General features: G+C 45.4%; 1 protein-coding gene and 1 long non-coding RNA gene across 8 annotated transcripts in view; one reads left to right on the top strand and one right to left on the bottom strand.

Moving 5' to 3' along the window:
* Positions 1-956: 956 nt before the first annotated feature.
* Positions 957-3,074, top strand: LOC142857033 (uncharacterized). The gene is made up of 3 exons (XR_012911757.1): positions 957-967; positions 1,646-1,746; positions 3,045-3,074. It is a non-coding gene; the product is annotated as an uncharacterized LOC142857033 (long non-coding RNA).
* An 83-nt stretch (positions 3,075-3,157) lies between these two features.
* Positions 3,158-17,975, bottom strand: part of Garre1 (granule associated Rac and RHOG effector 1) — an 89,010-nt gene continuing 74,192 nt past the window's right edge. For 6 of the 7 annotated variants that reach the window (XM_075984612.1, XM_075984629.1, XM_075984618.1 and 3 more), the window contains 5 exons: positions 12,664-13,655; positions 9,113-9,278; positions 7,062-7,199; positions 6,093-6,171; positions 3,158-5,670 (listed from right to left, as the gene is read on the bottom strand). In XM_075984612.1, coding sequence (XP_075840727.1) covers positions 5,362-5,670; positions 6,093-6,171; positions 7,062-7,199; positions 9,113-9,278; positions 12,664-13,655 — 1,684 coding nt within the window. In that variant the 3' untranslated portion in view covers positions 3,158-5,361. The remainder of the gene's footprint in view (positions 5,671-6,092; positions 6,172-7,061; positions 7,200-9,112; positions 9,279-12,663; positions 13,656-17,975) is intronic. The other variant, XM_075984644.1, reaches the window with a different exon arrangement.

Below are 17,975 nucleotides of genomic sequence, written 5' to 3'. Positions count from 1 at the left end.
CCCAGCACTCTTTAAGAGTTAAGTAATGTCTGGTCTACATTGCAAATTCCAGGACAGCCAGGGCTACATGAGGACCTGTCCCAAAAAATTAAACAAATATATTTTGTTCTGGGGATCCAAAAATACTTACCATATATATAAATTTTTAGAAGGTAAACCCTGTTTTCTATTCCCACCATAACAGCCAGGGCATTTTATACCAAGTACTGCAAACCACAGAGTAAAGACCAATCAGGAGCGACAGGGTCCTGGGCCAGAGAACATTCTTGGGATTATGCCTACACGACAGGGACAAAGCACAACCTGTAGAAAACCTGGCCGAGAACGTGCATGAGAGCCTGCTCACACCGGTCTCAAGGGCCTTCAGCAAGATGCCCTAGTCCGTGCACCGGATCATAAGAGGACTTGACAGCAGAGACAGGTTTAGAAAGTCCAGGAAGGGTGGAAATTCTCGCCAACGCAGCCCTGGTAAAACCCTGGAGTTTTGTGAATTTGGCACTTCCCAGCCTTTGAGGGAAGTAAAGAGCCGCGTCCTAAAGATGGGGAAGCTGAGGCAAGGGTATCTGGCCAGATCATGCCTTGATTAGAGCCTGCTTGACAAGGGTGACTGTGGAATTGTAGGCTGCAAGTAGGGGGTAAGAGGCCAAGAGGAATGCGCCCGCGGGAGCTGTTAGGAAGACGCGGCAACCAAAGATGCTGAGTCACTCGGCTGAAGAGCTGGGGAGCGCGTCCCCACCCCCAGGCTGGGTGGAGCTTCGGGCACGCGCACGCATTCGGTCGGAAGAGCGAGGCTACGCGCAGGGAGGTCGCGAGCACACGCAGTACCTAGGCTAGCTGCGTGTAGCCAGGCACGTCCAGGGAGGGGGCGGGGCGAGCGCATGTGCGCTTGTGCGGACGCAGGGTCGGACCTGCGTGCTGATTTAGAAAACGCCTGCATTTGCACGTCTGGGACGGGTGAAATACACTGGTGCGCATGCCCTGGGTGAGGAGGATGTGCACACGCGCTCTCCAGGAATAATGCGTGGAGCAGGAGGGCGTAGTGGGTTATGCCTGTGGTCTCGGCGCTAAGGAGGCTGAGGCATGTTCGATGCCAGCCTGGGCTAGTGTGAGAATCTAGTCCTGCCTGGGCTAGTGTGAGAACAAAAAACAGGGTACATAATTCTGACGCGATGCTCCCATATGACAATTCCTCTTCCAGTTCAGATAGAATTCTGGTGAACAAGTCTTCAACCCAATAGAGAGCCTTATGTCAGGTCTGATTTTTTAATCTATGTTAGAATTGGCAAATCCTGGCCCCAACAACCCCTTTCTTCTGCCACATGTTGCCTGATAAGGGTCTGGGAATTGTGGTCCTAAGGAGATTCAGTCTTAGCTCTCCTGGGGCTTTCCACTGTGAGAACAATCGGAAACACCAGATTCCTGGGCAGCGCTGAGTGCTGTAAGGGCAAGCAAAGGCAGAGAATTTAGAGACTTAAGGAGCCTTTAGAGCAGTGGTTCTCAACCTTCCCAATGCTGCGACCCTCTAATACAGCTCCTCATGTTGTGATGATTCCCACGGCCATGAAATTATTTTTGTTGCTACTTCATAACTGTAATTTTGTTACTGCTATGAATTATAATATAAATATGTTTTCCCATGGTTTAGGTGACCCTTTTGAAAAGGTCGTTGGACCTAAAATAGGGGTCGCAACCCAGTTTGAGAACCTGTGCTTTAGCACAACAGCGCAAGCAGTTGGAGGGAGCAGGGTAAGTAAGGAAGTGTGGGTAGGTGGGGAGGGGCGGGTGCCTGGAAAAGCCTGATGCTCTACAAGGGAGAGGACCTAATGGCAGTGACTTAAAGGGAGATGGTGTGTCTGAAGATTAAAAGGACCTTAAAAAGACCCAATGATTTTCTTAATGAAGTTTCTAGAATGGTTGTTGGTACTCTCACCAAGGATGGGGAAAATGGGGTTGTCTCCCCTGTAGGGTAAGAACGGACAAGTCTTTGCATGCAATCTGGCCGCCTTCTTTTTTTTTGTTTTTCGAGACAGGGTTTCTCTGTGGCTTTGCAATCTGGCCTTCTAACAAGGGCCTGATCCCATGGTAAATGAGCCCTTCCTGTCACCTCAGGCCCACCTTCCCAATAGGTAACCAACACAAGAACACACACACACTTCCCCCGGAGCTGTGATTGAATTTTAAGTCCAGCTGTAAGGTCAAATCCAGGACCCAAGTCAGACAAGCTTATTCCCTGAACTCTCCGGTCATGCTGCCCACCCACATGGCCTCTTGACAATCATGAAGCTGAACCACCAGGTTCTTTTTCCTTTGTTCCAGACCAGGTGGGTGGCAAGGGTGCTCCTACATGGCACAGAGCAGGCTAAACCTACGGCTGGTAACATGCAGGAATTCCCACGGAGAGAAAGGAAGGTCCCAGCCGCCTATGAACCTCCACTACTGGTGCGCTCCTCCATTTCTCAGATTGGCTGAGGCTTCCCAAGCCCTCCAGAAGCTTCCACCCCAACCTATCCAGGACACGGTAGGGCTACCATGCTCCTTTCATTACCACCGATGTAAACAGAAGTAGCTAATAGTACTGGGCACCTAAGTCAAACAGGAAGACAGTAAGTCATCTGTCTTCCTGCAGGTTGTTTACTTATTGGCACGGGGAACTCAGCTCAGGGCCTTGGGCTCACTAAGCTTGTGTTCTACCCAATCACCTGTATGCTGTTTTTGTTCGAGACAGGCAGGGCCTTAGGTAATGTAACCCAGGCTGGCCTTGTATTGATCCTCTTGTATCTATCCCAAAAAGGCTGTGATTACAGATGAGTTTACTGAGAGGAACAGGGCAGAAAAAAACCCACCATTCCTGGGTTTGCCCTTTAGACAGTCTGTTGGGGGAGAGACCAACCCCAGAAAGAGCCCACATCCTTCTAGGGACAGTCAACACCTGCCCATAGAGGCTTTAGTTACACCTTAGAGAGGCCAATGACCTTAGGGGTTGTAGCTGGATGATCTGCTCCCTGCCAGTCCTATCCCATCCAGAGAGGTCTTCCCCTTGACAGGTCTGAGGCTCAGAGGACAAACTGACCTGGGACCAGCTCCTGTACATCTCTGCCAGGTGAGCTATTGCTTCTGACATGTGTCTGCTGCAGTTAATTTTAAATAAGATACAGAGTATTATTAAATGTATATTTTAATAAAGCCAATAGTTATTTTACTTATAGGAGCTTTAAAAGTAAGATACAAAATGTAGAGTTCCAGTTTGGAAGGTCACAACTATTCACATGATGTCCTGCTGATGCCGAGCAAGGTAGCCATGCTTTGGCCGTGCTGAGGACACACTCACACGCACATACATGCGCTTTGGCGAGACACCTCTGCCAAGCGCAGCACCTGGGATTACCAGTGTTCAGGGCAAGGCAGTGCTGGCAACAGCACCTACATAGAGACTACACAAACCGCGTCACACGGTCTCACAGCCATGGAGACAAAATGTCTTCCTTAATAGAGGAAAACAGACCAGAGATGACAGTGTCACCTGTGCTGGCCCAGGGTGAGGTCTTCGGGGAGGCACTATGAAAATGAGAGTACTGCCGTGGAATAGAACTCGAAACACAGGGCACTGTGGACACATTACTGAAGGAAAGAGAAAGTTTTTACAAGTAGAACAGCCACAAGGAACTTTGAACAGATTAGTGTGCACACTGTGACAGCTAACACAGACAGCAGCCACACAGGGCTGGTGTAGAGCACGTGCCTGGAAAACTCTATGTACAAAATAGTTCTCTGTAAACATGGTGAGGTGACTATTCCGAACCCACGGCGAAGGATCGTCAGTACAGGCAGAACGGTATCCCCACACAGCACAAATGACAACAGCCGAGGTCTCCAGCAGTTCAGAGACACAGTACTAAGAACACAGGTGGCTGGGCTCAGACACCCAACAGGTCCTCTATAATATTCTTGTGTATGAATGTGTGTGTGCATGTGTGTGGTGTGAATACATAGATTCTTTTTGGTATTTTTAAATATAAATTTATCTGTAGAAAAATGAGAACATAAATGTGCTATTACAATCTTTGTTGGAAAAGCTTACATGGAGTTAGAAAGAATAAACCATTTATTAGTAGTTAACATATATTAAAATGGTTTAATGATTTAAGAAAATATAAAAAAATTAATACTGTCAAACTTTCATACCAGAAAATATCATGGATTTTTTTCAATTAGACATTTTCAAAGATGAAATATGAAAATTTTAAATAAGTTTTATATAAAGAACTTTCTGCAACCTCAATTAATATATAGTGGGAAATGTCTACTCTATATAGATATATTTATTATTATTTCTCAATTTAAGCACCATTCAATTCTGGATCCATTCTGGCTGGAAAATATCCCCACGTCTGTTTAATGGCACATGTTAACTAAAAGTGAGGTGTTTTTTTATTGTTGACTAAACAAAGACTTTGAATTCCTGTCTACATCATAATTCTTTTGTCTTCTGAGCCAGCTCGCAAATGTCACTGTGGTTCTGAGTGTGGGGGTCTTGGTGCAACCCCTCCCCACAGTTGCTTCTTTCGAGGAGCATGGTGCACCGGAGCCTTGGTCACGGTGGAAGGATTGAGGGCGGCAGGTGCAGCTTTGCTCTGCATTCAGCATGGGCCAACAAACCCCCACTGTGCTGCCTCTGACAGCAGCTCCCCAATCCTGCTCTTGTAAATCCCATGAGCCTGCACCCCTGGGTGCTTCTGAGCAGAGGAGCCACCCACCCACGGGAAGTCAGGTGACTGCTTCTCATCACAAGTGTCTTTGTCTTGTATAAGCTTAAATGAAGACAGTGCTGAGCTAACCTCCAGCCAGGGTACCCGGGGTCTTAAGACAGCCAATGCTTTAGGCAGGAGACATTTTTAACTGAAAACCTACATGAGAAATATCTATAAAAATCAGTGATGGGTGTGGGTCTCACTCAGTGTGTTAAAGAGAAGGAGAGCTTCAAAGAATGGTCAGTTTTGTTCTCAGCCTGCAGGCCTCATGCCTTTCCCACATGCAGGACTGACAACCTTCGGACTGTGTTTCCCAAGTGTGGCCTCTGGCCACCTGCACCAGTATTACCTGAGGTGCTTATTAAACATGCAGATCGCCAGCATCCCCCTGAGTATCAGAAATCTCCATCTTCAGCTGTCTCCCAGGGGTCTGCTACCTTCAAAGTTCGAGAAATCAGGCTTTAAAGACTTGGAGCTGCCAATCACCTCTGACCCAAAGAACATTTCCGTCCCAGGGACAGGGGTGCACTGGTCCTTTTGGGGGCTAGTATCAGCTACTCAGTCCTGGGGACAGTTGCCCCAACAGCTTTGATGGGCAGCAGGCAAGCTGTGGTCAGTACTGGGGCAAATAGGCTGGCCTGCGCTCAGCTTTCCCAGGGAAGGCCTTGAAGCCCTTGGGTGCCGCCTTATGTGCTGGTGGAGGTGGGGGCTGGGGTGGTGTCTGCACATAGGTGAAGGAGGTGGCATTGCAGTCACTGGTCGCAGCCCACACAGGGGACTGCAGCATGTGCATGGTGTCATTCCACTGGCTGCCGGGACTGGAGACTGCATAAAGTGGTGCAGCAGGGCTGGGCAGCGTGCTAGGCAGTGGGGAAGGGTGCTGCCACGGTGCTTTGGGTGGCCACGTTTTGGTTTTGTTATCCTGGGAAACAGAAGAGAGTTCTTAGTGTCATTTCTGGTGAGTTGTCATTGTGACCTGCCCACCCAACTCCCAGCCTCCCACAGCCTGGCACAAGGGAAGCTCTTATGGTAACATCAGCACTCAGTGCCTGCACAATCCATGTAATCATGGCCCAACGGTGGAACGGAACTTGTGTGTCTGCACACAGACACTTACAGGCCTCCCACCACTCGTGCATCCTCAGCCCGCCCTTATATTTATTTAACTGATCTGAACAGGAAGTGTGCCAAGAGGCTCTCACATTAGACAAATGGCAGAGCTTCCTCTACAGAAGACTGCATCAGCTAGGGTGAGCATATCTCATTGTTTAGACAAAAATCATGAGAAAATAATGCACCACAAAGATGACCCCCTTATGACTTTGAGGCCCAAGGTCACAATACCTGGTTCACATCCTCTACTGTGGTAAGAAGAGGTGGTGAGGGCAGTGTGCTGGTCTCCTGCTCTCCACTGCTGTGTTTCCTGAAAGAATCAAGAACAAAAAGCAATGACCACATGGCTTCTCTGTATGGGGCACAGGCAGATTAAGTGCCTGGCTCTGGTCTCTAGGTCCCCAGTCTAGGTGTGGAGGGCTTGGGTCCACCAAGGTCAGTGTGACAGGGAAGCCAAACAGCCTATAAAGCCCTTTAGGAAGTTGCAGCCAGCAGGGAAATGGCACTGGCTGTTTTCACAGCTCTCCGAGTTAACTACCTTTGGCGTCTCTTTAATTATTAATTAATCATTAATAATTATTAAAACTAGTTAATAGTTACTGGAAGTGTTTAACATGCACTGGGTATGTTGGGGACTGGAAAATACTTTATGATGAATATAAATATACATTGTATACATGTATGAAACTGTCAAAGAATAAAATATTGTAAAGAAATAAAAAGCATGTTAGTTTTACATTACAGCAGATCTGAGCCGGAGATCCTCTTAGACAGGTATAGACCCCACAGGGGCAACTTCCTTCTCTCACAGACGACTGCCAGTGTCCTACCAGTCCCTTACAGATCTTGCAACCCCAGGCCAACCTCTTCCTCATGGAAGGTACATTTTTAAATCTATTTTATGTATACAGTGTTCGACCTGCATTTGTGTTTGCATACCAGAAGAGAGTGTCAGATCTCATTACAGATGGTGTGAGCCACCATATGGTTACTGGGAATTGAACTCAGGACCTCTGGAAGAGCAGCCAGTGCTCTTAACCTCTGAGTCATCCATCTATCCCACCCAAGAAGCTAGATCTTTAAGGTGCCTGCAAAGGCCTTTGTCCCCGACCTGCCACAGGGCAAGCTGGCAGGAGCAACACTGGCTTTCCCCGAGGCAGAGCTGTCCCATTCTCCAGTCCTTGGTTTAGCAATCCTTACCTTCTCTGTTTGACAGCAGCAACAAGGTCAGGCCCTGAAAACATAGAGAACAGGCTGTCCCCATTGGCGGAAGAGGTCTCATCACTGGAGCTGGCGGAGTCTCCCTGAGCACCTGACCAGCCACTGTGCAGGCTGTCCCTGAGAGCAGAGAGAAATGTTCATGGACCTCCCACAGCCTTACCACAGCTCCTAGATCCAAATCAGACTTTGCTGTCACTCCCTGCCAAAACTTGACATTTTACTTTTGCTTCAAAAGTAACAGTGTCATTGTTGGGGACTGTGGACCTCCAGTCCCTGAATTTCTTGTAAACAACTTGTTTTCCTGTGTTTGCAGCTGCTCTGGGCACTAGACCCTCAGGAATTCCTGATGACAAGGGAGTGGTTTCCAGTGGGTTTGGCTGGGGCGTGGCTATCAGTTAAGGATCTCTATATAAGCTGCCCTGGAACACAATAAAGGGGGCATTCTTGTTTCAAGGATGACCCGGGTCCCCATGTCTCTGTCTCTGTGCATATGTGTTTAAATCTCCAGCCCCTTTCCTGGCTCACGTGCCAGCCTGTAGTGCAGACGCTACATGTCACTACTTCCTTTTATTTCTCCGAAGCCTGTGGTTGGTAAGCAATTGGCTGTAGGGGAAAATAAAGTGGGGACGCTCTCTCACCATCCAGACTTCTCAGCCGGAAGTAATATGAGATGCACATCCTAACTCTCCCTTATGTGCCTGCATGAGTATGTGCACCACCTGTGTGCCGGTGCCCTCGGAGGCCAGAAAAGGGGGTCAACTCCCCTGAACTAAAGTTATAGATGGTTGTGTGCCACCATATGGATTCTAGGAACCGTTTGGGTCCTCTGCAAAAGCAGTGAGCGCTTTTAAGTCACTGAGCCATCTAGCTAGCCTGTATTATTTTTTCTTTCCTCTGAAATAAGGTTTCTCTAGGTAACTCAGGTTGGCCTCCAACTTGCTACAGCTCATGCTACCTTGAACTCATGACAGTTGTTCTGTGTCCACATCCCACATGCTGCGATTGTAGGTGTGTACCACCGTGTCCCACCCTTAATATTCTTCAATGCACTAGAACTGAAGCACACACCTTGGTTTCTGCTGGGCTGGTGACTGAGCTCAGGCAAGGCCTTGCACATGCTAGGTAAACACTCTACCACAGAGCTACACACCCCAGGCCTATTCTGACTTCTGTGGGCTATAATAACAACATCCAATAACTTCTTGGGTTTCACACCCATGTTGCTTTCCCCAGAAAGACCACATGAAACACTGTTCAATAAGATCCCTGCTTTAAGAGAAGGCTCGTCTGTTTTCTCTTGGTTTATTCATAAGTTAAGTGCTTATAATTTTTTCTATTAGCCCCCCGTATTTACAATTTTTAAGCTCAAATATTTTAATTTAGGGGCTGGAGAGATGGCTCAGAGGTTAAGAGCATTGCCTGCTCTTCCAAAGGTCCTGAGTTCAATTCCCAGCAACCACATGGTGGCTCACAACCATCTGTAATGGGGTCTGGTGCCCTCTTCTGGCCTTCAGGCATACACACAGACAGAATATTGTATACATAATAAATAAATAAATATTTAAAAAAATATTTTAATTTAAAAAACAAGCCGGGCGATGGTGGCGCACGCCTTTAATCCCAGCACTCGGGAGGCAGAGGTAGGCGGATCTCTGTGAGTTCGAGACCAGCCTGGTCTACAGAGCTAGTTCCAGGACAGGCTCCAAGCCACAGAGAAACCCTATCTCGAAAAACCAAAAAAAAACAAACAAACAAAAAAAAAAAAACAGAAAATATTTTTAAAATCTCACATGTGCACTGCATTTACAAGAGGCTATCTTAAAGTACCATTCATAGCAAAGGTGTATTCATGTGGGCACATCATATCCACTGGCGTCCTAAATTAGGGTCTGACCAATCCATAATTTAGCTGTATCACACTTTCACTGCCCAGTAAGCAGGAATGAAAGTCAGTGAGCATCCCCTTGAACAGAGGCTGTATGGGGCACCCAGATCCCAAATTTGGCTTCCTTATTGTACGCAGAACTCACCCTTCTGTGAAGAACTCTGGCAAAGGCCAGGTCCGATGGGCATCATCCATGGGTGGCCAGTTGCCCCGGGGGTTGCCTGGCCGGCGGCCATGTTGAACTTGACGCTTCTGCTGCATTGCCTGGCTCACTCCTGCCACATAGCGTGCAAACTCTGGGTCTGAGCCCACTGTGTTGAGACAAAGGAAAAATTGGAATTTAAGGCCAAATTGACCTCGTCCTTTCTTCCCCTGAGGATGAGCTGGCCGCACACAGGGTAGAGTGGAGAGAGCCTGGCAGGGAGCCATTCAGTAGTTGGTTGCAGGCTCTGGCCGCTCCCTGAAGTGAGATGGAGCTTAGCGCACACAGCTCTGAAGCTGGAGCTGTTAGCAGGGCTATGCCTACTATGAGTGTGAAGAGAGGACAGGGGACGAAGCTTCTTGAGAAAGTCTTGCTGTGTGCCCACAAATGGACTCTACAGCACAGACTGGCCTGGAATGCTCAGTGAACCCGACTCAGTCTCCCAGAGCTAACTAACTGGTTTTTGGTTTTTCCGGACAGGGTTTCTCTGTATAACAGTTTTGGCTGTCCTGGAACTTGCTCTGTAGACCAGACTGGCCTCAAACTCACAGAGATCCACCTGCCTCTGCCTCCTTGGGATTAAAGGCATGCACCAATCGGTCTGGTTCCAAAGCTAAGTTTTTAACACAAATAGGAACTACTTAAAAACTTTTAAGAGGCTGGAAAGATGGCTGAGCAGTTAAGAGTACTTAATGCTCTTGCAGAAGGCCTGGGTTCAATACCAAGCACCCACATGATGGCTCACTACCATCCATAATTCTCAGGCACTCATATGGTGCACATTCATATACATGAAAATCTAGGCTGGGCGTGGTGACTCACACCATTAATCCCAGCAATCAGAAGGCAGATATAAGTAGATCTCAGTGAGTTCAACACCACTCTGGTCTACAAAGTGAGTTCCAAACCAACCAAAGCTATAGAGTGAGACCCTTCTCAAAAACAAAACAAACAAAAAAAATAAATCTCAAAATTATTTTTCAAAAATTTGTGTGTATATGGGGCTGGGAGAAATGGCTCATGGTTAAGAACATTTGTTGCTTTTGGAGAGGACCTGGATTTGCTTCCAGGCACCGACATGATGGCTCACAGCCATCCATAACTCTAGTTCCAGGGAATCTTAAGCTCTCTTCCAACTTTGGCAGGCACGAGGTATGCACATGGTGCACACACATATGTACAGGCAAACCATTCATACATATAAAATCAGAAAAAAAATTAAGGTGTGTGTGTGTGCATGCCTCTGTGGTGGGTGTCTGGAAGCCAGCCAGTGGCGCTGGGTCCTCAGGAGCTCTAGTCACAGATGTACAGAACAGCCAGACATGAAGTTTGGGAGCTAAACTCAGGTCTTCTGGAAGAGCAGCAGATGCTCACGAGCCATCTCTATGGACTAACTTAAATTTTCCAATGTCTCGCCTCTATGAACTGCAGTATTTAACAACTTAGAAAATCACATGATGATTTTTGAGCAACTACATCATGGAATTTAGCAAAGCCAGAGAGTGGTTACATCACTGCCATTCAAGCTGAACTCTGAGCCAATTATTTTCTTGAGCATGGGGCATCAGACTTGCTTGTTCAGTGTAAAGACAGTGATTATGACAAAGACCAAATTTCAGAATGCATTAAGATGTGGTAAGCCAGTCAGTGGTGGCGCACGCCTTTAATGCCAGCACTCAGGAGGGAGAGGCAGGCGGATCTCTGTGAGTCTGAGGCCAGCCTGGTCTACAAAGTAAGTTTCAAGACAGCCAGAGCTAAACAGTGAAACCCTGTCTTGAAAAACAAACAAACAGAAAAAGATATGGCCAAACATACTCTGCACAGGGCTGAACAATGCTGTGCAGGGTAGCAAACAAACCAAAGCCAAACCAGAACAGAGGCATTTGAAGACATGCCAACAAGAAGGTAACAGGTGAGAAAAGGATATGGTTCAGTTGAAGAAGGTCTGCCTAACATGCATGAGGATCTGGGCTGCCTCTACAGAAAAGACAGAAAAACCCCAAAAGACAGGGATAGTAAATGAAATGTGAACCCACCCTGCATACTGTGAACCTCCAGGTTGGCAGAGACTAGGGCATAATCCCGTTAAGATGCCTGTTCGGGAGAAGGAAAGGACCAGTGGGGGAGGGGGCAAAAGAGGTAGCTATGAGCAAAATGCAAAATGACAGAATGAGCCAAGTGGATGTGGCGCACACCTTTAATACCAGCACTTGGGAGGCAAAGCAAGCGGGTCTCTGAGTTTAAGGCTAGCCTGGTTTACCGATTGAGTTCTGGAACAGCCAAGGCCACACAAAAAAGAAAGTAAATAAATTTAAAAATTGAAAAGGGAAAAAAAATCCTACTATTGATATTTTATATTGAGATGTTTGTTTTAAGAAATGCTAGTATCTTCCACCAAATTTCTTTTTTTTGTTGTTTGTTTTCTTTTTGAGATAGGTCTCACTAATAGTTCAGGTTGGCCTCAATTCAGAGATCTGCCTCTGCCTCCCCAGTGCTGGGATTAAAGGTTTGCACTATCACACCTATTTTAATTTCTCTTTTTAAAAATTTTTGTGTGCTTGCTTCACCTGCATGTATATCAGTGCACCACATGCACATGGCACCCACCCAAACTAGAAGAGGAAAGTGAACCTGAGTCCTCTGCAAGAGCAGCTGGTACTCTTAATCACTAAGTCATCTTTCCAGGCCCAAGATCCCAAACTGAAAACCTACCATGGCTACAGAGCAAGTCTGAGAACAAGCTGGCAAATTAGTGAGACTCTGTTTCAAAAGAAAAAATGTAAGATGGGCTGGGTATACAGCTAGTGGTGGAGTGCCTGCTTACCATGTGAGAGGCCCTGGGTTCAATCCCCAGTACCAGAAAGAGTAAAACATAAAATAATAACAGGATTACAAAATTGGGGCTCATCAGACAGTGGGGTGCACGCCTCCATGCACACCTCTAACCCCAGCACTCAGGAGGCAGAGGTAGGCAGATCTCTGAGTTCGAGGCAGCCTGGTCTACAGAGCGAGTGCCAGGACAGCCAGGGATACAGAGAAACCCTATTGAGAGAGATAGAGAGAGAGAGAGAGAGATAGATAGATAGATAGATAGATAGATAGATAGATAGATAGATAGATAGAGATAGAGAGAGAGAGAGAGACAGAGACAGAGACAGAGAGACAGACAGACAGACAGAGAGAGACAGGAAGGAAGAAAAGATTGAGGGTCTCAAGACGACTAATGGTTCTCCCTTACTTTCTCAGCCACTTCCCCAATCTGCTTTCCTTTCTTGCTACATCTCCCCTGTACTTGCCTCCACCAGACAGTGAGAAGGTCCTAAGGACAGCTGAGGGGCAGAGGCAGGGGCGGGTGCTGGTGCTTACTAGTAGAGCATACTAGTACATACAAGTACTGTACTTTCATAAGGCTGTGGGGTTAGGCCTCCAGGAATTCATCAGCAACTGTGTTGTATTTTTTTTAATGTGGTGAGCAGTGGGAAGGCCTCACCTACCTGCAGGATCAAAAGGCAAAATCTCTCCCAACATTCCAAAGACTCCATCACTTTGGTCACGGTTTGGCCAGGTGTTATTCCTAGGTCCCTGTGGCTTCTGTCCCAAAACTTCTGACATCACATTGTCCATATAGCTGCTCACTAGGCCCAAGCTATACAAGTCAGAGCTGAGATCAGATATGCCAGGCCACTGACCAAGAGGAGACAGGCCCGCTGCCATGGGAGGTGCTGGCTGCTGAGATGAGCCATGGACCCATTTCCCAGGTGCCCGAGGCTGGGGTGGAGTCTGCTGTGATCCAATGGGTTGGAGCAGGTGTTGGTAGTACTGGACTTGGGGCTGCTGTTGCTTTGGAGACTGCTGCTGAGGTGCCAGAGGTGTGTGTGCTCCAGCCTGGGGTGGCCGTAATGGAGGGGCCATTGGCAGTGATGGCTGCTGTGGTTGAAGGGCTCCTGCCTTCTGTTCAGTCACCATGGCAGTGGCAGTAGAATTACGCCTTGTCACTAGTGGGGACCCCTGATGTGACTGGCCCATGTTAAAGCCTGAGAGAAAATCTATCACTTCCTGCATTTCCTGGTCAGTGGGTAAGTTCATGCCCTTCTCGTCCTTGCCATCGTCGCCATGCAGGAAGTTCTCATGTCTCTCCAGGAGAAAACCATTGACCATTGGATTACTGGAATTCTGAGCCGCCTGGGAAGGGTCTGTAGTCCTAGGGAAGTTACCAATGTTCAAAATGCTCTGTAACCGTGTATCCATATTGCCTGGCATCTTGGCCTTCTCCTCTGAACACACAGCTGTGAAGACGTTTTTGGAATAGTGTGTGCTGCTGGAGGTGGTGCACGACACTTTCTTGGTGAACCGAGAGGTCAATTTGGAGAAGGTCTTCTGCAGACCTGAGGACTTGCTTCCGTTTCCAGATGGCAGGTCAGCCTGGTTCCCAAAATCACAGATGTCCCTTTGCAGCTGGATCTGTATACAGGGTAAAGCTTGTTCCCTATATGAACAAGAGAAAAAGAAAAGAGGACATCTTAAGTTGAAGAACGAGAGCCTCTTTTGTGTTGATTACTAACTAGCATGATGATGGGTACTACTGATTACTAACAAGCATGATGATGATTACTACTGATTACTAACTAGCATGATGATGGGTACTACTGATTACTAACTAGCATGATGATGGGTACTACTGATTGCTAACTAGCATGATGATGGGTACTACTGATTACTAACTAGCATGATGATGGTTACTACTGATTACTAACTAGCATGATGATGGGTACTACTGATTACTAACTAGCATGATGATGGTTACTACTGATTACTAACTAGCATGATGATGGTTACTACTGATTACTAACTAGCATGATGATGGGTACTACTGATTACTAACTAGCATGATGATGATTACTACTGATTACTAACTAGCATGATGATGGTTACTACTGATTACTAACTAGCATGATGATGGGTACTACTGATTACTAACTAGCATGATGATGGTTACTACTGATTACTAACAAGCATGATGATGGTTACTACTGATTACTAACTAGCATGATGATGGGTACTACTGATTACTAACTAGCATGATGATGGGTACTACTGATTACTAACTAGCATGATGATGGGTACTACTGATTACTAACTACTATGATGATGGGTACTACTGATTACTAACTACTATGATGATAGTTACTACTGATTACTAACTACTATGATGATGGGTACTACTGATTACTAACTAGCATGATGATGGGTAGTACTGATTATTAACTAGCATGATGATGGGTACTACTGATTACTAACAAGCATGATGATGATTACTACTGATTACTAACTAGCATGATGATGGGTACTACTGATTACTAACTAGCATGATGATGGGTACTACTGATTACTAACTAGCATGATGATGGGTACTACTGATTACTAACAAGCATGATGATGGGTACTACTGATTACTAACTAGCATGATGATGGTTACTACTGATTACTAACTAGCATGATGATGGTTACTACTGATTACTAACTAGCATGATGATGGGTACTACTGATTACTAACTAGCATGATGATGATTACTACTGATTACTAACTAGCATGATGATGGTTACTACTGATTACTAACTAGCATGATGATGGGTACTACTGATTACTAACTAGCATGATGATGGTTACTACTGATTACTAACAAGCATGATGATGGTTACTACTGATTACTAACTAGCATGATGATGGGTACTACTGATTACTAACTAGCATGATGATGGGTACTACTGATTACTAACTAGCATGATGATGGGTACTACTGATTACTAACTAGCATGATGATGGGTACTACTGATTACTAACTACTATGATGATAGTTACTACTGATTACTAACTACTATGATGATGGGTACTACTGATTACTAACTAGCATGATGATGGGTAGTACTGATTATTAACTAGCATGATGATGGGTACTACTGATTACTAACAAGCATGATGATGATTACTACTGATTACTAACTAGCATGATGATGGGTACTACTGATTACTAACTAGCATGATGATGGGTACTACTGATTACTAACTAGCATGATGATGGGTACTACTGATTACTAACTAGCATGATGATGGGTACTACTGATTACTAACTAGCATGATGATGGGTACTACTGATTACTAACTAGCATGATGATGGGTACTACTGATTACTAACTAGCATGATGATGGGTACTACTGATTACTAACTAGCATGATGATGGGTACTACTGATTACTAACTAGCATGATGATGATTACTACTGATTACTAACTAGCATGATGATGGGTACTACTGATTACTAACTAGCATGATGATGGTTACTACTGATTACTAACAAGCATGATGATGGTTACTACTGATTACTAACTAGCATGATGATGGGTACTACTGATTACTAACTAGCATGATGATGGTTACTACTGATTACTAACTAGCATGATGATGGGTACTACTGATTACTAACTACTATGATGATGGTTACTACTGATTACTAACTACTATGATGATAGTTACTACTGATTACTAACTACTATGATGATGGGTACTACTGATTACTAACTAGCATGATGATGGGTAGTACTGATTATTAACTAGCATGATGATGGGTACTACTGATTACTAACAAGCATGATGATGATTACTACTGATTACTAACTAGCATGATGATGGGTACTACTGATTACTAACTAGCATGATGATGGGTACTACTGATTACTAACTAGCATGATGATGGGTACTACTGATTACTAACTAGCATGATGATGGGTACTACTGATTACTAACTAGCATGATGATGGGTACTACTGATTACTAACTAGCATGATGATGGGTACTACTGATTACTAACTAGCATGATGATGGGTACTACTGATTACTAACTAGCATGATGATGGGTACTACTGATTACTAACTAGCATGATGATGGGTACTACTGATTACTAACTAGCATGATGATGATTACTACTGATTACTAACTAGCATGATGATGGGTACTACTGATTACTAACTAGCATGATGATGGGTACTACTGATTACTAACTAGCATGATGATGGTTACTACTGATTACTAACAAGCATGATGATGGTTACTACTGATTACTAACTAGCATGATGATGGGTACTACTGATTACTAACTAGCATGATGATGGTTACTACTGATTACTAACTAGCATGATGATGGGTACTACTGATTACTAACTACTATGATGATGGGTACTACTGATTACTAACTACTATGATGATAGTTACTACTGATTACTAACTACTATGATGATGGGTACTACTGATTACTAACTAGCATGATGATGGGTACTACTGATTATTAACTAGCATGATGATGGGTACTACTGATTACTAACAAGCATGATGATGATTACTACTGATTACTAACTAGCATGATGATGGGTACTACTGATTACTAACTAGCATGATGATGGGTACTACTGATTACTAACTAGCATGATGATGGGTACTACTGATTACTAACTAGCATGATGATGGGTACTACTGATTACTAACTAGCATGATGATGGGTACTACTGATTACTAACTAGCATGATGATGGGTACTACTGATTACTAACTAGCATGATGATGGGTACTACTGATTACTAACTACTATGATGATGCTTGAAGCCCCAGCACCACAGAGTGAGCAAGTAAGCTACAGAGAGAGACAGGAAGACAGGAAGGAAAGAGTGGAGAAGAGCTAAGAATGTGCTTGACTTTGAGAAAAAGACCTTTTTGGTGGTGCCCTGTAAATTTTTATTTATTTATTTATTTATTTTTGAGACACAGCTTCTCTGTGAAACAGTCCTTATAGCGTCTGCACTATGGGATGGTGAGCGAGCTGGGAACTAAGCTAGAGACTTAACACACGCACACACAGACAGACACGGGGACTGGGTCATCCTTGATACAAGAGTGCCATGTTTACTGTGCTCAGGGGAAGCTTATATAGGGATCCTTAACTGATAGCCATGCCCCAGCTCTTGGAATCTTTCAGCTGTAGGCCTCATCAGAACCCACTCCCCTGCCATCAAGGTCTTGTGCTCAAAGCACCTGCAAGCAGAGGTGTTTTGCTCAGTTCACTCCAGCAGGCAAAGGGTCTGAGACAAGCAAAGAAAGTCAAGGGGCCAGGGATCTGCAGCTCCCAACAAGTTCTGGCTATCCTAGAACTCACAGAGATCCACCTGCCTTGGCCTCTTAGTGCTGGGATTAAAGGCATGTGCCACCACCACCTGGCTTGGTTGGCTATTTATTTATTTAAATCAACCTGACATTAAGTTAGTCATCTGAGAATTGGAACCTCCATTGATAGGCAATGCTATAGGATAAGACTATGAGCATTTTCTTGATCATTGATTAATGAGGGAGACCCCAGCCCACTATGGGCAGTGCCACCCATGGGCAAGTGGTCCTAGGATGTATAAGAAAGCAGCTTTGCAAGCCATATAAATCAAGCCAGTAAGCAGCGTTCCTCCTCAGTCTCTGCCTCATCTCCTGCCTCCAGGCTCCTGCCTTGGCTTCCTTAGATGATGGACTGTATAATCTGTAGCCAAATAAACCCTTTCCTCTCCTGGTTGATTTTGGTCATACATGGTCTTTATCACAGCAACAAAAGGTAAACTAGGGCAGGTGGTGTACTGGGTTCATCTGCTTTATATATAAAGAAATGAATACCCAGTGCCTAACACAAGGCTGTGAAATGGTAATGTCTGGAGCTGGAGTGACACCTACGTATAGCACACAAGAGCAGGCCCTGGCTAGTGTCGAGGTGCAACTGGC

Source organism: Microtus pennsylvanicus, chromosome 1 (genome assembly GCF_037038515.1).
Source record: "Microtus pennsylvanicus isolate mMicPen1 chromosome 1, mMicPen1.hap1, whole genome shotgun sequence".
NCBI lineage: Eukaryota > Metazoa > Chordata > Mammalia > Rodentia > Cricetidae > Microtus > Microtus pennsylvanicus.
The sequence above is the reverse complement of the archived record's forward strand: the minus strand, read 5'-3'. Positions and strand labels throughout refer to the sequence as shown.